We start from the raw sequence: 23,749 nt of genomic DNA on the forward strand, positions 1-23,749 counted from the left end.
CTCCCCCTATAACAGGAGTCTTCAGGCTTCAGGAACCTCTTGCATCAAATGTCCAAACCTCATTGTCTGATCTAGAAAAGCAAAGTAGTTAACAAATCAGATTAGCATCTATTCCAACATGAACTCTGCTCACGTTTCTAACAGTGGCTTATTGCTTCTCTTTTCCTCAGTATTTTGTAATTTTTGTAACCCTTTATTCCCAACCCCTGGCTCCTCTTCCCCCCCCCCCCCGCCAAGTGCTGTTTATACTCCTAGCTCCCTTTAGACTAAGTCAGTTTGATTGGTTTTTTTCATCCTGCCAAAGAAAAATATGTGGAAATTTTAATTGGGCTGAACCTTTCCAATGCTATAAAATGCGCCTGTTTTGGACACGGAGAACTAAAATGGCTTTATGCTGAACCACATCGTGGCCTTTGTCCAGCTACTGCATAAGTATATACAGAACTTAAAATTTTCATCTAAGCATTTAGTATCTGTGTAAAAGGATTGTTAACGTGTGATTAGGACAAAAACACATTTACTAATCTATCTAATTGCAGTTGTAGCTTTTTGTGCCTTCCAGGTGTTTTAGGTAGAGTTGGGTGAGATGGCTTGAGTCAGTCTAGTGGCCTGCCAGCAGCTGGCTGGGCTTAGCTCACCCTGGCTTTAGGTTTGCCAGCCTTCTGAGAGCTGATTTAATTTGCTAACCCACAAAGAACAAAACACTGAATTATTTTCTTTTGGGTTAGAGAGGTGCATTGGCTCAGTGAAGGGTCTGAGGAGGGTGAGCCAGCACACGGCATCAGGCAGGACTGCATGGGTGGGAGCTGGGAAGGAGCAGGAGGGGCTGAGGCTCCTCCGTGGGCAGCTCTGCTGTCTTGGGTAACTTCTCCCCTCGCGCAGGTTAGGATGCAGGTTAGCTCTCTGCAGCGGTCTCTCTCCATTTTTGCAGATGCTACAGCACTACTGAAAAGGGCACTGACACCCAGCGAATCTGCAGCAGAAATGATAGGTGCGATTTGGGCCTTGGGTTTCACCAGCTGTCAAAAAGAGCAGTCAGAAACTCTTAATTTTCAGAGTTCAGATAAGTCCTTTTTATTTGCCACTCTCTTTGCTCCTGTACTGGTTGTCTACCTCCGCTTATGTTTTGCTTAGAGCTGTGTGTGTTGGAGTCTGGTGGCCACTGCTTTTTCTTCTCCATTAGTACCCTCCCCAATTCATCAACGTCATCTTTCTACTAGAGTGTCTTTAAAATTCTCCATCCTCTGTCCAAACTTGATCCTTCTCATCATGACAGATGTTAGGTATCCTAATCACCCCAGGTTTGCTCAATATTTGCTTAATACTCTTCTGTTGCATTCTGTGACCTTAGTTCACTGTCTTCTAGATCAAAGTGATTTAGAGAAAAGTATGCAGCTTGACCGATGTGCTGCATTATTTTAGAGAGGGTAATTGTAATAATTTTTAAGGCCTCTTACATAACGGCATAATAAAGATATTATGCTGATTTTATGACAGCACCATAGTGAGCGAGACTAGTGTCATACAGAAAAAATGTTAAATACTGGCCAATGCAGCATGCTGATGTATATCTATACATACAGATTAAACAAGGAAAGGTCTGCTGTTAATTTTGTAAGTAGCAGATGCATGTGATCAAGGTGGCCAATACTTCTTAGATCTTTGCTTCCAAAGGGAAGTGTACATGTGTAACTGAATGGTTCAATATACATATATTACAAGAGTTTCTCTGTTACTAACTGTTAATAATAATAAAAAACCTCTCAGCTGTATATATGGAGTGGTTTGGCTTGTACCTTTCCTCTATGATTTTTTTGGCTCCTAAATTTGGGTCTTTTTTCCTTGTTTCACTAAGTTTATTGGCCTGTCTGAATGTGTGTGTGGGCCACTAGATCATCTAGTCAGAAGAACATTTATAGAAGGGTTCAAGCTCTGTAATATTTCCTTGCGTTGATTATTTAATGATATCAGTTGAACTGACTGGATTGATTCCTATGTTTAGGATTTAACGGAAAGAACAGATTTCTTCTTCATCCACTTTTAAATGTCTGTACCTAGCCAAAAACTACTGTAGTAACACAGCAGTTGTAGAGGTCCTTTCTGCCGTGTTGGTGCTGTCTGCGGTATACGGTGACTTCAGAAGAGCTCTTAAAACAGCTTTTGAATTAATAAGGACATGGACCAGTATCTTTGTGTGTAGTGGCACTCCCAGACAGGGTGCATGTGTTACCTTTTTAAATGTTCCTGTGTATTTCACATGCGGGAAAATCAGATTTATTTGTAAGTAGGCCTGGAGTCTGGCTATATAGAGCTTGGTGTCTTTTCTTCTGGAATTCCTGCCTCCGACTGCAGCTTTCTTGTTGGCACTTCTTGTCTCATAAAAAGATTTAATTAATTTTAAACAATAAAATATATTTAATTGATTCCTTTTACATTTTTACATTACAATGCCAGTTGAGGAAAAATTTGCCGCTCTGGTAGTGTTTGGCATGCACTTGGGTAGGTTTCACTAGTGTCTCCCCAACCTTGATGGGTAGGATAGTGCCGATTCATTGTAAAAGTTTGCCTGTGGTTTTTTGTTCTCCTTCACTTGTGCCTGTTGAGCTGATATGTAGAAGTGTGCGATCCCTAATTTTTCATTCCCTTCCTTCTCAGCTAACACTTCTTTTAATCAAAGTGCTGTTTTAAAAATTTTTACTGCAAGCTACTTGCTGTGTAAAAGATCTGTGGGAACAGATTAGTCAGGACACAGAAGAGTGATGTGTAGTAAATAGTATATCCTGCCAAAGACAGGACTGTTTTTATTCTGTCCTTATGGAGGGAACTGGTGTCTTATTACCTGGCACTGTTCTTTTTAGTATACTGTAGAACTGGTGATGCATTCACTAATACATAGGCTATCCTATGCTTCCTATTTTTCCCATGGGCTTCTCAATAATTGTAACCTCAGAGTAAATGCCAGGCAATGATTGGCAGTACTCGTCTTGTGCCTCTGTTCAGCTGGAAAGTTACATTTCCATTCTTTCTGTGTGCTACATGTTTTTTTAACGGTCATTGATCAGCATATAAAAGTCATGCAGAATGAAAATACAATTACCAAGAAAGATAAATAGACAGTAGCAGCGGGTTTCATTAGAAACCCAGCTAGAGTGTCAAAAGGCCAGGGGGAAAAGTGAAATAAAATTCTGGTATGTTGTGTAACATTTGACAAGTAAAACTAATGCTCCTTGTATTAAAAAAGAGGGTTCAAAGTTGTGCTAGTTAATGAAAAATCACACTGAATCACTGTTGTAGTACTGCTCCCTTTTTAGGATAGAATAATTATTTAGCAGAAATGTGCTGTGTAATGTGTAAAAGCTGCACGGAAACAAAATTAGCAGGCCAGTTTCTGAGGTTACTTTCCATGGATATGAAGCAGACATCCACGTTCAGCGAGCGGTGCAGGCGAGCTGGTGCAGGTGTAGCCTTCCCCTGGCACAGCGAGGAAGGTGTGTTCCTTGTTGTTCCCCTCCTGCTTACAGGGCTCTGTGGGAAATGAGATTTCCCATGCTTTTGCCAACCAGTGTTATTGCTCTGGCTTTTTCTGGCCTTCCCAGTAGCACGTCCTCACAGTCCATGGCCCATCAGCGGGATCAGGCCAGGCTCCAGGTTCTGGATCAGCTCTGGTCCCCAAAGGAAACAAAATATTTAGGCCATGTAATTGGGGTCATCTTGTACCCCTTTGGCTTTCCTGCTTCGCAGACCCTTAAGCAAGGTGGCAGCTGCAAAGGGCCAGAGAAGGCTGGAAGGACCAAAGGAAAAAATGCTGATATAGCCAGGAGGGAATGATGGTCAGCAAGTGGTGAGTTATTCCACCTGCTCTCCTCACCTTCCTCCCTTCTCTGGGAGCCCTGGCTGTGGCTGATAACAGCCTGATTCATAAATACATAAAAATTAGCATAATTCATTGAAATCTGAGTTCTGTCATGCTCTGTTTCCAATGTGGTCTTGTTTCCTTTTCCAGAAGAAAAGGAATATTTTCCCATTCTGCAGTACTGTAGCCGATCTATCAGCCTTACCCCCAGCAGGTGATTAGCCTGTGTATTTTGAAAAGTATAAAGTTTGCCTGGTTTGCTTGTCTTCGTATGAGACATTAAAAAAACCCCACCATTAAAATCATAATGGTTATTACTTTGTGTTAATGGTCATACGGTTTATTAGCTGTAAGTATATATACCATAATGCTTATGTGCAAAAACTCTTGTTTATAAGTGATACGGTCTTCTTTGCCCTTATTTTTTTATCAGATATAAGAAACGTGTTTCCCTAAACATGGGTGAAACAGAGCAGAGACCAACAGCAGGATCCCGGTTAGGAGCTCAGGAGAATGCTGGGATCAGTACCTTGGAGCATGGACAGAAACCACCTATGACACCTCCAGGAAAACTTGTCTCCATCAAAATTCAGATGCTGGATGACACGCAAGAAACTTTCGACGTTCCGGTAAGGATGTGGAGGTTGGGGCGGCTAAAGATTATTCAGGCATTTCTAAAAATGCATGTTTTCAAACCAGTTCTCTTTTTATTTCAACTGTGAGTCTTTGGCTAATGAATTCATGTTGCGGAGAAAATGGCTGTTATATCAGCATTAAATAGATGATGGTGCAATAGTATAACATTAAACAGTGAAGTGAACTGTAAATTACAGTTATTATTCTGTTTCTGTTTGAACAACTTCAGAAGAGGTGAAAGTCCTTGGGTTTTTTTCTTCAAATATTACATCAGTGGTTTCCTCTACTTTTTAAACAGTTGATGTATTTCCTTGGTGCTGTTTTGCTCTTGATCCAGTAAACCATAGATCTCTACAGATTTTTTTTTTTCTTTTCCTCTGACAAGTCCTTAGGATAGTAACTTGAAATCATAAAAATTTTCACTAATTCGTATCACTCTTACAGGCACCAAGTGCTCTCACACACATTGAGTGCAAGGAAAGAGTCAAAGCAATCTCATCTAAAGTTTCTCTATACCCCACTGAAATTAATCTAGGTTTGTACTTGCCAAGGAAACAGAGTTACTACTGCTTTTGTGTGTGTGGTGATCAGAAGAATTAGTTTGAATTAGTTTTGATACAAAGACCAATTCTGTTTTACACTATCTAGCTGTTAGTAACCACTAATGATTTTAACATACCATGCTTATGTAATTAACGTGTAAGGTTGTTGAACACTGTTGCTGTTATGAAAGTGTATTGGAATGTATATTTTTCAAAGTCCTCAGGGTTCAGTGAATAGGAAACTGGAACCCTGAGTTCAAATTTCATCCTTTGTTACTTGCATTTTATGTAGCTATGGTAACTTCCATGCCTTCGTTGGCTCAGTTTTCCCTTCTGTGAAATGGGGGGTTACCAGCGAGATACATAGATCTTACACGTATAGTGCTCTGTGAAAGCGCTTACGGTCACTGAAAAAATGTTACCCTGTATTAAAGGTGAAGGAATTCTGATTAGGAAAATCCTCATTAAAAAAAAATATTTTTTACCTGTTTATATGGTTTTGTTTGTCTATTTTGTGTGTGTACATGCACATGCTTTTTGGTCTGCTCTCTGCTGCTGGTTGTGACCCAACTACAACTGTGTGTTCAGTCTCAGATTTTGTTGTAGTACAAAGTAAGTTCTCTGGACAGGCAGATACGTGTGAACTGAACTGTCATCAAGTGAAATGCTCATTTATGTAGCAACTTGTTATGCTTTTGTGCCTTTCACAATGCCTGTCAAATATCCATAGCAGACTAAAATTAGCGGTCTTTAGGTAATCATCGCTGTTCAAAAGTGTAGTTCTAATTTAAATTATCAAATGCTAATGAAAGTTGTGCTGCTTATCGTATGTGGTACAAATATCCTTATTATCCCAGAGACAACCTTTTTTTTTCCCTCCACAGCTGCTACTTCACCATACTTTGGAAATGACATGCAATTTATAAGAGTCAATAATTCTATTTAACAAACACTTAGTAGGAACTATTTTGAGATCAGGTCCCTTTCATTAAATTGTTTAGAAGCAAATATAAGTGACGTGTGGATGCAGTGCACCCATATAACTCCAGCTTTGCCTCTGGGAGTTTGAGAAGACAGTATTTTTTTGATCTTCAATATTAGAAGGCATCAACATTACTTTTTGTTTTTAAACTTCAGCAACACCTGGAAGACCTGGGTGTTTAAACAACTCTCTGTTCAGATCACTTCAATACGATTATTTTCTGAGGTTTTTATTTCATAACTACCTCTATTCAAGGAAAGCCCAGTTGGTTTTAAAGTCAAATCTTGTGGTGAAATTTGCAGGATGCTTAGATTATAGTCTCTTAGAGCAGATTCCTAAAGCCTTTTGTCTTTAAGGCACGCATAGTCAAATGGACCAATACACATTGTTTTCAGTCTGCTCTAAAAGGCATTCATTTTTTAGTCCCATCTCACAAAACTGAAAAACTTTTAATACATCTAAATTGAGATGTTTATTCATGTTGGAAAACCCATGTTCCCATTTATAAGCTTGCCGCTTTTAGCCAGATTGGTGCAGTATACACAGAAAAAGAAAGTGACACCATTTCAACAAAATATTTTAGGAGCAGCAAGTGTGGCTGTGGACAGAGGATGTTAAACATACGTGCCTAAGCACATCTGTGGGCTTGCTTTTCAGTGGAGAATTAAAGGCTTTTTGCATGGTTGAAGGTCTGAACTACTCTTTCCAAAACTTGAGCTGCCATAGTTATGAAAATAACCTTCCAAATATGATACAAGTATAAACTGAGAAGGTTTTGTGTTTCTACAGTTTCAGGAATTTTCCTGGATGATCTTTTCTCTGTTAGCAAATGGGCCAAACTTTGAGTGGTTTTATTGCTGCTTGTAATGTGTCTTGTAGGACGGTATGAAGTTTAAGTCATGCCAGTTTGTTATTTGCTCATGAAGTCTGTGTAAAAATAGAAACAGATACTGGTGCTACTTCGTCCTGAATTTGGAGGAAGTAGTGAAGTAGTTGGGACTGTCCATCTGTCTAGTCCTCATTCCTCGCTACTCCTACAATTTCTTTTGTTATAGGTTCACCCCCATGCCCCCATTAGCTAAAACTGGGAAAAGATCTGTGTGGTGTTTTTCTTGGGTTTGTTTTTGTTTTGTTTTGGGGTTGTTGTGGTTTTGGTGGTTTTTTGTGGTTTTTGGTTTGTTGGGTTTTGGTTTGTTTGTTTGTTTGTTTGTTTTTAAATTATCTTCCAGGAGACAAGATTCAATACCCTTGCACTTAGGCAATCCCCTTTCTCCCATCGTATGCAGATGACTTGTTTTTATTAGAGCAAAATCCTTCAGGTTTCTATGTCTGTTCTGTATATAACAAAACAGGAGAAAAACATGACCTACTTCCATTCCCCCCCGCCCCCCAGTGCTGCTGCTCTTCGGGCTGTTTAAAAGTGAAGTAACTGGTGTCATTTGTCCTTCTAAAGGAAAATTGATTCTTTTGGTGTTAGTGTTTTGATGCTATGTAATCATACCATGTTCGGTTCATTACATTAGCTTCTTACAAGCCAAAAAAAAAAAGGGGGGGAAAGAGAGATCCACATGGCTTCATATGGGCCTGTAAATGACATTTTTTGCCAGGAAAAACACCATAAAGTATATGGAGAGAGTTTGTACGGGAGACTTGAAAAACAGAAGCCACAATGAAGGCCTTTTCATCAATCTTTGCAAATGCAGTATTGTAAAAGGAAGGGTACATAAGAAAAATCTTATATGCTGCTGGCTGTTAACAAACAATATTTCATTGCAGAATGTCCAAACATTCCTATATTCCAAAAAGCCAGTGAAAGCTTGAATAGAAAATCCTGGATCTTTTACACACGTCCAGTTAGCTGGCTGCATGACTTTTCAAGCAAATACAGATGCTTGAGGGAGGCAAGGGAAAGGTAGGCACTGCTGCTTTCAAAAAAAGATTGTATTACTTTCACTTTGTATTTCCTGCCTTTAACATAATTGATTAGTTTTATACTTTCCTTTTATCTTTTCAAGCACATTTTTGTCTATTCTGCTATGAGAAGATAAATTATGTAGAATATCCTTCCCCCTTTTAAGTTATTCAGCTTTTTATGACTGAATTTCTGTACCTTTAGTTTGAGTCTGTTGTGAACTCTCAGGCAAGAGCTAGCTTCAGCTGCAGTTGTAGGTGATTAGTGCCTGAAAATCAGGCCATAAGTTGAAAGTTCATGATCATTCAGCACTTGCAGCTGTTGGTCATGGTGTTAGCTTTATGGAGGGGTTGCATGCAAATGTGGAATAGATTTTTGTCTCTTGCTTTTTGTTTCTAATTTCCAGTTTGGCTGTATTTACTGGAAAATTAGATATGCTAACTGAAGACTGCAGAAGTCCAAAATACAGCAGTCTGTTTCAGCTAGTGTTTGGCTGAGTTATGACTATGAGCAAATATGGTCCCTTTCTGCTAGGTAAGAGGACAACAGCTTTAGCTGAAATGACTGATGTGAAGGAGGAAGAACATTTTTTTTTTTTCACCCTTGCACACGTAATGATAATCATATATAGATAGATCTTGGGCATTTTGAAAGGTTGACACTTCTACTCTAAGACTTGTGAAACCCAACGCTGCCAAATAGAAGTTGTGTATTATGCAAGAGATGGTGGAGATATGTACAGTTCTGCTTGATTTTGCTCTGCTTTTATTTCTACCAGTTTTCAAAGTTAGTTGGAAGAGAGTGGGATTGATTCCATAAAACCATAGTAAAACTTACGGATTTTCTTGTTTGTTTTAATACAGTCTCCCCTGTAGATTCAAACCAGTTTAAGTAAAAAAGAAATACAGTTTTAAGGAACAGTAAAAATAGCTGATGGTTGCATCTACTGCAGATCATTCTGGGAAAGAAAACCCTTTAATGTTTAGTGTCTATGCCATTTATATTATATTCACTTTTATAGTTGTTTCAGTGCCAGAAGTAATCTGCTTTAAAACTACTCCTAAGCAGAAAGAGTCAGTGTTGTTCCTTTCTAGGTAATGCTGAAGACATGACTGATTCTCATTTTAGACTGCTGGGATGATTCGGTGACTCAGACCAGGTTTAACCCTGACTGACATGATGCTTGTCACTGATCATATCATACTCTCTGGGTGAATGAGGCTGATGTGACTGGAATGATACTACTGATGCTAAATAGAAAGTCAGAGTTGTTTCTTTCCCATTACCATCAAAGGTGAGATCAAAGTATATCACAGGAGGTAAGGATTCTTCTTTCGGTTAGGATCCAGTCTCTTTAATTAAAACCAAACCAAAGTCCTCTTTATTGTGTCTGGAAGAAAAGAGTTGCTTCCTTTTTGTGGCTGTCTTTTGGAAAGACCAAAACATACTTGCCTGTCAGATTACTCAAGTTTATTAAACATCTGTTTTTTGTCTTATGTAAACTTTCTTTCCCTCTGAATGTGTTCAAGCTTTGTGAAATATGCAGGGTTGGAAAATGTCATCCGCTTTGAGGGATTAACACCGGGTTTCTTAAGCAACAGGAGTCTCTTAATAGAAAGCAGGGTGAGGGTATAATCCTTAGTAAACATCAGTTGTAAACATTCAATTTCAATTTATTTTTTCTCTTAGAAGAGAAAGGCTTCCTTGTCTTTAGGTTATCTGAGAATAAAAAGAATAAAGACCAAGTGGTCTTGGTCTACAACTATTTATCTTCTACTGGAGTTCAGATGTAGTACCTTGGCAGGGAATGTCTGTGCCTCAAGTCCTTTGTATGTCTCAAGTCCCAAATTTTCAGAGAGAAGGACTTCATAATCCTGCTGAGGCTCTGTTTCTTAAGGCTAATGTTCTGGGTGGGTTTTTTTTGTTTGTTTTGGTTTGTTTGTTTGTGCAGCCATGTAATGGTGGTTCGTATTCCCTTTGTGGGGAAAATGGCTTCTATTAAGTATACTCCCCACCAACTTCAGGCCAGTGTAAGTGTGCCAGAAAAAGCTTAATATTAGAAAGTCTCAATACTTAACAACAAGATTACATGTTATAAATTTGCACAAGCATTGTGTTACTCTATTGAATTTGAAATTTCAGCCACAGTTTTATAAATATTTAGATTATTTTCTGTAACATTTATGGGTTATGGTAATTGCTTTGTCCTAGGTATCTACCCCTCTCCTCAATATGCGATTATAACCAGTGAATAAAAGAATTTTATAAAAGGAGCATTAGACAGTAAGGCAATGCAGAAACATGAAACAGTGTTTTATGCTTTCTTAGCCAGCTTCAACTTCCATTCAATGTGAATTGCATTTGTTCCAGCTTAGGAAGTGAACAGCAGGTCAAATGTCAGTTATTCATCAGTATGAGACTTTTTTTTTCTCATGCCTGAAATTATTTGGCCATCACTGTCAGACTATTTCCAATGAATATCAAGCATTTAAATATTCACTAATTGTCACACCAGCCCTGCTGGATCTTCTGAAATTACACGAAGAAAAGCATTCCCCCCCCCAATAATTCTGAAACACATCAGTTGCATTTTTCTCAGGAGAAGATTGTTAGTGGATACCCAGTAAACTGTGATTTTCGTTGGCAAATGATTAGAATGTCCTTGTTGAAAGACAGGGAATTTTTGTGACTTATGTTAATAATTTATGTGCTTTTCAAAATGGAAGAGAGAATAATCCACAAGAAAACTTCTGTAACCTGAGGCAGCAGGCTGTTTAAACTGCTGATTTCTTCGTTACGATATTCAGTAGAATGAACAGAATAAGTGGGAATGTAATTTTAAGTACCAACAGATCCAGTCCATTTTCAGACTGGATTGATGTATTTGAAGATAACTGGAAAATGAATGTAATTTTCTTGAATGAATTAGCCTAACTTGTAATCAGGGAAGGCTTCTCAAATAACGCCTTTTCACCTCTTGGTTCAGCTGACTCACCAAGTCATGCACCAATGCATGAGCCGGCACAAAGTGGAGGACAGAGCTGGCACAGAGAAGGTCAGCCATGGATGAGAGGCAGTGCGTGAGCGTTTCTGAACACTGCTGCCCTGACTGAAGGGGTCAGTGAAATCATGCTGTTAATTTTGGTAACCGTGTCTGTGCCTGTAAGTTGGTTTGCACAGTACTGGTGAGGCCAGATTGATGCTTTGTGGGGGGAGCATGGGCTCCCTCTCCAGCTACGGGGTGTTCCCTGTGGCCACCCTGTTTGGAGGTGGCAGCTGTCCAAGGAACAGTGGGAGGTGTTTGCCATCTCTCCTCTTCAAAGTGTACGTGTATGGGTGAGTGGGTAGCTAGTGGCAGAAGTGGAGGCTGATTCTGCTAGGACTATGTTTTCCTATTTCAGGGACGATGGGAGGCATGTTCTGCCTCTGGTCAGAGGAAGGAGGGGAGCTGAACTGCCTGTTGTGTGCTTCCTTCCTTCCCCCTGAGACTGAGGTTCATCTCTTCTGGCCTTAAAGATTTTAAAACTAGATGTCAAAGCTTCAGCTAATCACTCTTTCTTCATAGTTAGGGTGAAAACATGGTATCTTCAACAGGCTGTTCATCACGCCTGTCTAGAACATGTATTTTAGGATGAGATTAATTGCTCTCTGGAGGTGCTTGTATATCCCTATAAGGGGAGCATAGGGTGATAGCTTAGACTTCATTTATCATCTAGGCACCTAACTTGTTGCACAGAAATTCCTTTATGTCCCTTTAGTTCCCAAAGATGCTGAAGTGATATTTGAGTCTTCCCTGCACCCCATAGCTGGCCGGCAGTGCTTTCTAGCTCAGATGTGCTGGGGTGGGTGAATTATACCTGCCTTAGTGCTGCTTTTCTCTGTCCTAGTTGTAACAGAGAAGTTGCAAAACAAAGTGCGCTGTGGAGGAACAGTGCATTGGTGCTGTACTGCAGTGGTGCATATGCATGCCATGATTTACTTAAGCCCATTCTTTGTTAGCACAAGGTGGTTGAGCTTAAGTTACTTTCCTTAAGCTCTGTATGAAAAACAGTTGTCTTTGCATCTGGCCATATGCTCTGGAGGGGCATAATAAATGAGCAGGATAAGCTTCTGGGAGAAAATAGCTGCCTTCCTCCTCCTTCTGAATTAAGTAAGTGTGTATTGTCCATAGCTAAAGAAATGCGGCGTAAGTGTGATGCTTTGCCAGGAGCACAATCTCACGTTAGACTTCAGGCATTTCAAAGCACACCCGGCTTTATAGTCCTGCATTGAGCAAAAGATCATAAAACTTGGGCTCATATGTAAAGCACTACTGGTATGTGATTATATAGCACAGCGTGATGAATCGCCATTCAGAGCACTGTGGATTTCAGTAACTTAAATTGTACAAGTAAAAGCATATCTTCCTGTAACTTGTTCTCTCACCTGTTTGAGAGGTGAAGGAACCTTTATTGTGGAATCCCTGTGCAGTTGCTTTCCTCCATTATTTTGAACAGAATGGAAAGCTATCTGTGTAAACAAAGGCTTAAGCAGTACAGGATAAAAGAATAGCAAAATGGTATAAATTGTCCATTCATTTCCCTTTCAGTTCATTCTCAGTTGAATACGGTCATGTGTTAACAATTTTTGCCTGGTGATAACACAACCTGTTGAAATGCCTCTTTCCAGGTTTATTTGCCTACTATGGATTCCTTGCTCTGCATCCAACCTTGCTTTGCCTTTTAGCGTGGGATGTTAATTTTCTCTTTTTGCACTGGGATTCATCTCTGTGTGTTTGTCAGGGGTCATCACCAGTGCTTTTTCTTTCCTCGAACCTTAAGTCTGCCATAAGCCCTCTCTTCCTCCCTGCTTCTGTAGGATGTCTGGGTTGCTCAGCTGGTGAGGCCATAGCCTTAGCAGCTACTGGAGGTGGCAGTCCCACCCGCTCTGCTGCACTGGCAAGGATGCTTGTCTGACTCTGTGGTAAGGCAGCCCACAGGGGCAACCCTGCGTATAAAAAGCTTTATTTTTCACCAGTTTAGCTACAACCATGAGCTTGCTACAAAATTGTAGAGATGCTGATGTGGGTGCAACAGAGGGGAGGGAAAGGACAGGACCATGTTAGCAGTGGTTCAGACTTGGGTAAAGCTGCTGTGGAAGTACACATCTGCAGAGGTGGGAGAGAGAGTAAATTTTAGGAACTCCTCCAACCCTTTAAATGCTTAAGAATATGACTTTATAGTGGTTCATATTTTAGCACTTCCTTGGTTTTCTTGTTGGTATCTCTTGTTACTTCCTTGCTTGGCACTAGAACATGCCACCTTATATTGCTTATCCTCCTTGTCCTCTCTGCCTCTCCACAGCTCCTTTGCAACTGCCAGTTCAGTTCCTTGCTATTGGTATTCTCCAAACAAACAGGAGATAGCAGTGCAGAAAGATGCAGGAGTCCTGGGTGTATCTCCTAGGTCTTCAGCCAGCTTCATTCTGATTATGATCTACTTCCTCAGCACAGTATCAGGTCTTTGTATTACAAGTCACGTGTTGTGCTGTATAGGGGAGAAAGAGCTCATCACTTTTAAAGGCTGTATCTGCACTGCAGAACTAGGGACGCTTTCTGCAATGGCATAGTCAAATTCTCATCCATAACCAAACTCTGCAAGTGGGATGACCTATCCAAATTTTACCTAAGATAATTTGTGGTTTTAAAGTGAAATTTGACCAGCTTAAAACAAACTAAAAAACGTACAACTAGGATGAAGTTGTCGTGGTTTAACCCCAGCCGGCAACTAAGCACCAGAGCCGCTCGCTCACTCCTCCCGTGTTGGGATGGGGGAGAGAATCAGAAGAGTAAAAGTGAGAAAACTCGTGGGTTGAGATAAAGACAGCTTAATAGGTAGAGCAAAAGCTGTGCATGCAAGCAAAGCAAAACAAGGAATTCATTCAACACTTCCCATCAGCAGGCAGGTGTTCAGCCATCTCCAGGAAAGCAGGGCTCCATCACATGTACCAGTTACTTGGGAAGACATCACTCCGAACGTCCCCCCCTTCCTTCTTCTTCCCCCAGCTTTATATGCTGAGCATGACGTCATATGGTATGCAATATCCCTTTGGTCAGTCGGGGTCAGCTGTCCCGGCTGTGTCCCCTCCCAACTTCTTGTGCACCCCCAGCCTGCTCGCTGGTGGGGTGGTGTGAGAAGCAGAAAAGGCCTTGACTCTGTGTAAGAACTACTCAGCAACAACTAAAACACCCCTGTATTATCAACACTGTTTTCAGCACAAATCCAAAACATAGCCTCATACTAGCTACTATGAAGACAATTAACTCTATCCCAGCCAAAACCAGCGCAGAAGTGATTAAAGCAGTATGTCTTTGTCTAATCTTGGTACAATCTAGAGGGGCTCCACCAGTTCCCAGGTTTAAAAGCCTTCAGAAAGACTTAGTAATAGGCTGCTTACCTGTAAACTTGTCTCCACTGCCCCAGTGAGTTGCCTTGACAAGGCTGTGATTACAATACGCATGCAGAATTAAATGTTGCCTTTTGCATGCCAATGCATAAATCACATAAAATGCATGGCTGAAAATGTCTGCCAAAGCCTTTGTACATATTTGAATAAGGCTAGTGTGTTAAAATCATTCTTGGATAAATATGTCAATTTTTGAATGAAAAGTGATGCATGAGGCACAAATCAAGCACCAGATAACTCAGTGAATACAAACAGCAATAGCAGAAGTAGATTACAGTATCTCCTTTTCTTATCCGCATCCCCAAAAAGGAGGCTTTGACTGATAGAAATTGCACAAACATAACACTGCCAGAATATAAATAGCAAATGGTGAGTTATGACTTAGTGCCAATTTGCTTTTTGATGGCCTGTTGGCAGATGCAAATATTCATGCAGCACACAGCAGCAGGCAGTTTTTCTCCTCATTTCTTTCACTGTTACCTTCTCACCTGGTTTTCTGATTGAACCTGGAGTCCTTTCTTCTTTTTTTCTTCAGTTTGCCTTGCTTTTATAATTCTGGTCCTGTTCTCATGCTGTAATATCTTCATACGGTTCTTGCTAAATTTATTTGTAATGATATCCATTTAGTAGATAGCGGATAGTATTTGGGTGTAGATGTTGCTTAGTATTCAGAGGCTAGTTCTTCGTGCATAAAGGGGGACATCTTTTGCTCTTAAACAACTGTTCACATTTCATTGCTTCATTACCTGGTGCAGCTGCTCAGTTTTATTCCCTTCTGTCATCTCACCCCACCTAACGTCTCAGTTTTTTGCTCTCTTAGAAAATCCATCTTGGCATCCTCTGTATGGACAAGTTGTATAGCTCCTCATAATACTTTGTTACAGAGCTCTCTTTCTGGTCTTTTACAAGGAGCACATTTGGGCAGAGCAGCTGATACTGGATCTGGAGTTACTGTAAGCTAGGGGAACACCTTCCCTTTTCGATTACTGGCAGGGATAAGCCAGATCCTCAACCACTGTGCATTGTCTTAGGTTGACTGGAGTTACTGGAAATAAGCTGGGTTACATTATGCGATGATGTGACCCAGAGGTCTCCTCTGAGAGCGTTGCCCATTGAAATTAATCTCAGATACCACGATTTTGGTGAACAGAATTGGCATAAAAGGGATTTTGCCAAATTAAGTGAATTAATACGTGTAAACTGATGTGAAAGAGAATGCTTTGTCAAATCTTATATAAAAAGATACCTTACAAGAATTATAAAAGGACCTTATCAAGTTGTTTCTAGTGTTGGATTCACACAGATTAACGCTGCAACCAGAAATAAATGTAGCCCAGTGTTTTACAGTTGTAGATGTTCCAGAGTAATTCAGAAACACTTCTCCACTTAGGGACAAACACTGGCAGCTGGCAAAAGAAAATGTTTTTCACTAAAGCACTTGAATACTCACTCATAGTGTGATACAGATTGGAAGGGACCTCTGGAGGTAGTCCGGTCCAACTCTTCGCTCAGGGCAGGGCCAGCAGTGAGCAGGTTGCTCAAGGTCCCTGAGAAACACTAACTGTAAGGATTCAGGACTACTGTGTTTTAGGATCTTTTTTTCTTTGAGAGCCTTAGTTGAAGTTCAGAGTTACCAGTTGAAGATGTGTCACTTTTAAGCCTGCGACTGGCAACTGAGGTGGAAAGCTTCAGGTTTCTGTGTGGCAAATGGGTGTTTGCAGCCATATCTGTGGGCTTATAAAAGAAATGAGGCAGTAGTCATTTTATAAATGAGACACATGTCATAAGCTTGCTTATGTTCTAGAGTTCGTCAAACCCTTCAGATTTTCTTCTTAGTTTTTTACTTCATGTCAAAGTCTAACTTTGGGTATGTGTGCTTTGAAAGACTATGGAAGATTCTAAAAATAAAATTCAGGTGGAAAGCAGATGCTTCAAATGGCTGATTGTGTCACAACATGTTTAACTCCGTGATTTTGGCAATCTCAGGAAGAGCAAGGTAGAAATATCAAGCTGCAGGAGAGCAGGCTTTGTGAACAGGGAGACTTTCATAACTGGAGCTGCTTAAAAAAAGTCAACAACCCCCCACAAAATCTCATGAAAACCTTCTGGATTCACACCAACTGTGGAAGAGCTAAGCTTTCAGACTTTTTTCTATGAAATCAAACTGGATTGCTCTTGTCAGAGAAATAGAATTAGGAGCAGGTAATCTTTTTGTTTCACTGACATAAGCTGAGTCTAGCCATTGCCATTTCTTTTTGTGTCTGTTCCATGAAACAAATAACTTTGAACAGATATATGCCTTTCAGTGGAAAGGTCACTTCTCTGCAGAGCATTTCAGATCTGTACTGCTTACGTTTCATTACAGGGAAGATTGCATACGCACAACTTAGCCAGGAGAAGTGACAAAAGGTTACTGAGGAAACAGTTCAGCATTTTCTTGGGCTGAGGGAACAAATCTTTGAGGGGTCAGTTAACACTGTTGTTGCTAGTTGCACTGAAATGATTGGTTTCCTGTATAGGTATAGCTGTGAAGTGAATTGGTTGTATGTGTTTTGGATTTGGTGGTTTTGGGGTTTTTTTTCCCTTTAAGCTTCTTCTGTTTAGGATGCAGTGCGGGAAGAAAAAACCCAAGAACTCAAGTCCTCAGCCTCTGTGGTAATATTTTACTGAGAGTTAAACTGAAAGTTAACTCCTTTGGCACTCTCAGAATTAATTCGCTAGCCACTGCCTGTTAAATAATTACTTGAAAATGGAACTTGTTCACCTGACAATAAAGTAGCATGAAAGGATTAAATAGCTAAAATAATTAACACAAACTAATATTTTTGAATCTGTTGATAGCTTAGATGTTAACATTTAAATTTTCTATTTCAAGTTAGCAGGTTGTTTTAACAGGAGATGCCTGGCTAATTTGACTGTGAATTATGATTATTCCTGAAGATAAATAACTTGTCCTCCTCTCCTGCAGACATATTAGCACCACTCACAGGTAATTCATTTGTCCTTCTTAGCCATCAGATCTTCACATTGATATTTCCCAGGTGAACAGATGTTACCCATTACTGCTGTTTTCGTCTGGGGGCATTTGAAGGCCCTGAAAGGCTGTCTAGTGGTGGTGCATATTCCTTTGAAAAGGTCATGGGTGTGGAAGGTGATACCATATCAATGAACTTGCTTCTTGTAGAAATGGTCCATGGATTCCTGGGCGCTTGTTGCCATGGGCTGAAAACCACTGCACTGGGACATGAAGTGCTTGGGTACGTATATATTCCTGTTACCTCAGCATATAAACTATTTCTTACTCTTCTTCACCTGTCACAATTGTACACGGTATTCCGGCCCTGAAGAGCACTGCAGCAACAAGTGGAGCCCTCTCTGTAAAAGGAATGCCTTTGCTTTCAGGCTTCAGTCCAGGAGTGGGTTTCTTTTGCATTCCTATACTGGTAGCTCAGAGGACCAGAGAGTGAGCTGGAGCGCTAGGCCCATGATTTTCCACACTCCTTAGTAGTTAGTTGGGTTTCTGGCTGTGTTTTAGGCTGTTCCAAGGAGATCTCTCTGAGATAATTCTAGCTTTGAGTGAGGACTCATCCCACCTGCAAGTCAGTACATGCATTTCTGGTCTTTGGGGTTGGGGTTACTCCCTCATCCTCCTTTATTTACAACTATAAGGATAGCCCTGGGGTACAGCTGAAGATGCGGCAACTCTTCTAGCGTGCCAGATAGTAAGCTTGTTGGCTTCATTTTCTTCTTATGTTGTTTCTGTGTACCCTGACCCTCTCTGATAAAATCTTTTCATGGAAACATAAATGCCCTACTGAGTAAGGCTGGCGGTCCTTCTGCCTTAACATTTTGTCTCCCACTCTGGCACATGAGCTGGCCCCTCTGCCTTTCTCTCATTATTCCCCAGCATCCAAAGTCCCTTTTGAACCCGCTGATGCCTCCTACCTCCACAATCTTCTGTGACAGAAAGTTCTAGCAGTTTGCTGCTGCTTGTATAAAGAAGTTCCTTCTTTTACCTCCTCTAAACTGATGTATTAGTTTCATCAACTGTTCCCCTAATCTCTGCTTTGTAAGGTTTGAGCTATTCTATTTAAACTGCATCGCAAAAATGGGCCAATTATTATTATTTGGGATGATTGTGTTTTAGTGAAAAATAATCTCTTTGGTCATTGACTGACTAGCAGAGTGGTAGATGAAGAAGATGGGTCTGTTTAGGGGAGGGCAAATCTACTTTGGTGACAGATCAAATGCAGGCAAGAGTGTGATGGAAAAAGGCTAGGATAGGTGGGAAAAAGGGGCATCTGAAGATGCAAATGTATAAGAAAGCACGTTAAGAGAAGGGGGAAAGAATTGTTCTGGACTTATATAAATCTGTAGCTTTCCTGAATTAATTTTTTATTTTGGCTGTACTTGCAACACTGGTGGTCTGATGCATTCATGTCTTAAACATCACAGCATGACACAGTCACATCAAGGGAGAGCGCTAGAAAATAGCAGTGACTGCACAGCGCAGTCAGTGTCAGAATTGGAAACAGAATCCCTCACTCGCTCCTCTGTTTAATGGCCTCCTATCAGATGCTTACACATAGCAGAGAGTTAATGATGTAGCTTTTAAAAAGTACTGCAAATTGCGAGTCTGTTACATTAATATGATTAATTTGAACTAAAAGCTGTAGCTAAGATACTGCTAAGGCACAGTCGCATATAGAGCTGTAAAGTTGTATTGTGCATCCATAGCATAACTGCCTGTTCCTTTCTCTCCATGTTCTGTAATGCAGAAAGGGACTAATCTGTTAATTTTACTTTTGGCAGTATCAATATAGGTGTCGGGAGAATGATCTTTTAAATAATATATTGAATCCAAATTACAATGATCTAAAATAGATTCGAGTGAAGAAAATACCTTCAATAAAAATACCCAAAATAACCAAATCAGTACAAGCTGTTACAGGTATCCCAAAACAATGGACACTTGACTTCCAAAATGAAACCTAAGTGGTAAACTTAACAGTAAAGTGGTGCAAATCAGCTTATGCCAGTTCCATACTTTTAAACATTGCAAGCTGCAGCAGTTTAAAACGAAACCCAGGCTTCTGAAAACGCAAGTGATAGAGAAAAGAATGATTTGGGTTTGTTTTGATTTTTGAACCTGTTTGTCTGAGAGGCAGTTTAATGTTTTGAGTTCTCAGAATGTAGAAAGATTGGGGGATTTCAGTCCCCTCCAGGAACTGCCTGCCCCAGCTGCTTGAGGGAGTTCATCTCCTACTTGGCTTCGCATCTGCTCATTGCCTCTCTCTGCTGCTTCCATCTTCACACCAGAGCAGGAGCCTTGTGGCTCTCCTGGCCCCTTTTGCCCATTCCAGGGCTCAGCTTCTCATTTCCTAGGCTCCTGCCCCTGTTTCAGCCTGTTGCCAGCTGCCCAGGGAAGAGCTGCCGTAGGATGCCGAGTATTGCTTGCTGCGTGAGTGCTGACCCTTGGGGAGGAGAGGAGAGGAAGGATGGTTCAGTCTCGCTCCTGTAGGACAGGCTATCTTCTCCAGAACGGCAGGGAAGTGAGGCAAGAGCAGTTGGAGCAAGTTTTCCAGCATCCGGCTGAAATGACCAACAAAGTAATTCCAAATTACTGGAAATGTAGGCTTCCTGCTGCTGCGGCAACAGAAGTTCCAGTCCTGACTGAATTTGTGATTCATGGAGAAAGTAAAGTAAGAATTGGCAAGGCTATTCCTGCTTACTCTTCTATGCTTTCATTTTCAGTTGCTCAGTGGTGCAGTGTTTGAGATAGAGACATTGAAAGGGAATGTTCATGTTTAAAACAAAATTGGAAATGTTTGGTTTTCTTGCATTCTTTTTAAGAGAGTGGAAACATTTTCATCCTTGGTACAAGAAAGCTTTTATTGAGCCAAGCTTGAGCTAAGTATGATGAGGAGTCAATAAAACTTGTAAGTAGCTTGAAGGTTTTTCAAGTTTGCATGAACTTTTGTCCGGTGAGCCTTTGTCCTGGAGAGAAAATGTTTAGCTTGAAGGTTAAGATGAGTTAGGTGACTTTTGATTATCCAAAGAATGAAGGCTGTGTTCGTACCCTCATTCCTGTTCCTTTGCATATGGTTCTTTCATCCATTCAGTCTGTGCTAGTCAAGGAGGAGGACTGTTTGAAGAAGGCACTATAGAGCACTCTGTCTCTCATCCAGCAACAGCTGAATACTTTATGGAAGTATATTAAGTCTTTGACAGGAGAAGGTAGCCAGCTGGCTGCTGCAGCAGGATGTTCTTGTTCTCCCTCACAACTGAAAAGGAGGAGTTGGCAGAGCGCCTGCTGAGCTTGCTGGGGTAGAGGGAAGGCACAGACTCTTGCAGTATTTTAACTAGGTGGGCCGTTAACCAGAAAAATAAAGCAGAAAGCACACATTTCAAGTCTGCCCAGGCCACCAACTGGAAAGTGGTAAAGGGCTGACTTTAATATGAGTAATTACCACCCAACTTCCTCCATGGTTTGAGGTAGCTTAAGAATCTGCTTACTTAAAGGTTTCAAACAAATAAAGTAACTACACCAGTATTTGTCCTGCTTGAAACAGCATGCAGAGTCGTGGTGTCTCACTGGTTAAAATAGTGATATGACAGTTCTACAAAATCTGGAGTTTGGAGATTATTTGACTGTTCTTTGTTGTCCTAATGAGTACAGTTCAAGTCAAGATGTCAGTGTGGGTTACCAAGAAAGATAATTGAAAAGAAAGGAATTCACATTATAATTGGCAAGTTCAGAAAAGAGAGAGTACTAGAATGGTGCTCACCATTTCATTATGCCAAGTTCTGAAACAACACAAGATACTATCCAGTCGATCATCCATTTCCAAAAAGCAAGCAGGTGAAAACGGCTTTAAGGCACAACCAGTTAGCACTGAAATAGATGTATATTTTGGGGGTGGATGACCAAATGTGCTGAGGTACAAGTATTTGAAACAAACCAAGCCTCAGATCATTAATTCACAGCCTGTTTTTCCCTATACGCTTCCTTGAATGAACTCTCCCAAGAAACGCTGTGTGGATGCTCTATTGACTGATAAAGTGAAGCTCCTCATTTAAGCACTGAAGTTGGTGGTCCAGGTGTTTTCAGTGATGTAATGAAGGAATCCTGCTGGCTTATATAGACTCAAAGGACAAATCAGATCTGGGTTCTGTGTTCATAGATGCTGTTCAGTGACCTCCACTGTATTTTGGAACAGACCTCCCAGGTTTTTCACGAGTACTGAAGATAAAAATGATATTAACAATAAGTGCAGAGGCCTATATGGATTTTTGGTGATGGAGTTTTGTGTACTCAAAAGGTATTTGAAACAAACATGTCATAGAGGTTCAACCATTACAAATATGCATTCCGATAATATAGGTCTTTGAATACATAGTTATACTAAGCCTCCATGTCCAAGACCCAGGTCACCATTTATGAAGACGACTAAAGGCAGGAAATATTGCTCTGAATTGCTTTCCCCTAATTTTTTCTTTGATTGATCTCCTGGGTAGAGTTGGGAAAAAAACTTGAATGCTGGTATCAGTTTACTCTCCCTTTCCCAACTGGCAAAATTAAAATAAGCTCTGATACTTTCATGTTAATTCACAGTGAATCAGATGTGTTAATTAAAAAAAATACTTTTGACCCCTAAATGAACTGATTACGACTCTGGTTTAAGATTACAGGTTGTTATAATAGGTGCTGTTTTTAGCGCTATCTTAGTCGCTGTTCGTCCACTTTGCAAGATTAAAGATTATTTGGCACTGTTTAATGCAAATAACCAATCTGCCTCAAAATAGCAGAACCATACAGAGGTGAGTGAGCTGTGTTGTACGTCCCCCTGAAGTCTGTTTTTCCTTAACTTTTCATTAGCTTCAAGCACAGTCACACTGGAAGTAATTAAGAACACTTTATATGTATAATGTAGATGTACCTACTAATTGAGATGTTGAAAGTAACTTTGACTCTTTGTCAAGCATACTGTGTAGTCTTTGCTTACAGATTTATTTTGCAGCTTGCAGCCCCACTTCAGCTACTAGTAGAGCTCTGTGGGCAAAGGTTGAGAGGAGGATTGGGAATTTATTGTGCTTTTTCAGTTGTTCAGAGAAGAGGGAATGGATACAGCTCAGGTTTCTCTTAGCAAGTTGAAGGAATTTCAGCCCTTGTTTTTACTCACAACTGCTTGAGGCTTCAAAGCCGTATATGTGTGAAAGAGAGAAAAAGAGGGAAGGAGGAATAGATAACAGAGCTAAACTTATGTTAACATAAATGTAAGGGTTGAAACCCCAGCTGTAAGAAAACATCTGCAGGAGCAGAGGCGATATTCAAAACATATGCATTCAGTGCTCTCAGAAACAGGTAATGCATCATAAAGACCTTGGTATCCTGTTCAGCAGGATATTGATTGTATATTCAGTTTTTTAAAAATCTGTAGCTATTTTTCAGTTTTACTTCCAAGAAAACTAGAGTATTTTTAGTTACAAAATTTGACTAGCAATTTTGTTACTGAGCAATCTGTATGTAATCTACGATAAGGAGAACATTTTAAAGAATTTGTCATACATTAAAGAATCAGATGTAAGGAGAGAGGTTAACTTCAGGGAAAAAAACCCAAACAACCAACCTCTGCTTTCATTTGGAGGAAGAAAATAGGAAGCTTTAGTTCCTTATTTTTACTTCTGGTCCAAGTGCTGAGAGCACTTAAATGTCTGTCTCTCCTGTTTTTTACTGTGTGTGTTGTCAGACTTTTAATGTCTCCAGCTGAAAAAGGAAATTAAGCTGGAATCCCAGTTCCGTCTGTTCTTTTGTACAGTGGCACTTTCTCACAACAGGGCAGCTACTTGAAGCGGAGCAGGAATGTGTTGCCAGTTTGTCTCAAACTCTTGCTAACCACGTGGGAAAAGCTCAAGAGCACATTTGGTCTGTTTTGTCCGCTTTTGCACAGGAGCAGAGGAACTCAGAAACCTGAAGAAGCACTCGTTACTGGGTACAGCAGCTAAAAGTGTTGCTTGTTTTTGAGCAGGAGGTAGGTTCTGCTATAGACTTCTGCAATAAATCTAGCTCTGTGGGTTGTATTAAAAGAATACAGTTAATAGGCAAAATAAACCTGGCGATTATTAAAATATCTCATTTCTCTCCTACAGTTAGGTAATCTGTTTCAAATTCCAGATCACTGAGCGGAAGTTGTTAGATTTTGTATCAGTCAAACAGTAGTGTTGCATTAATATACTATTTAAAGAGAAAATGAAAGAGTATGTGTGTATTAGTATATGACATTACAGGATCACAGACTGACTGAGGTTGGAAGAGACCTCTGGAGGTCATCTGCTCCAAACCCCCTGCTCAAGCAGGGCCACCCAGAACCAGTTGCCCA

At 40.4% G+C, this 23,749-nt stretch overlaps 1 protein-coding gene across 4 annotated transcripts in view; it reads left to right on the plus strand.

Moving 5' to 3' along the window:
• FARP1 (FERM, ARH/RhoGEF and pleckstrin domain protein 1) overlaps positions 1 to 23,749 on the plus strand; it is a 217,510-nt gene that overhangs the window by 38,720 nt on the left and 155,041 nt on the right. For all 4 annotated transcript variants that reach the window (XM_050890909.1, XM_050890915.1, XM_050890923.1 and 1 more), the window contains exon 2: positions 4,287 to 4,482. In XM_050890909.1, the coding sequence (XP_050746866.1) occupies positions 4,312 to 4,482 (171 nt within the window). In that variant the 5' untranslated portion in view covers positions 4,287 to 4,311. The remainder of the gene's footprint in view (positions 1 to 4,286; positions 4,483 to 23,749) is intronic.

This window comes from Gymnogyps californianus, chromosome 1, assembly GCF_018139145.2.
Source record: "Gymnogyps californianus isolate 813 chromosome 1, ASM1813914v2, whole genome shotgun sequence".
Taxonomy (NCBI): Eukaryota; Metazoa; Chordata; class Aves; order Accipitriformes; family Cathartidae; genus Gymnogyps; species Gymnogyps californianus.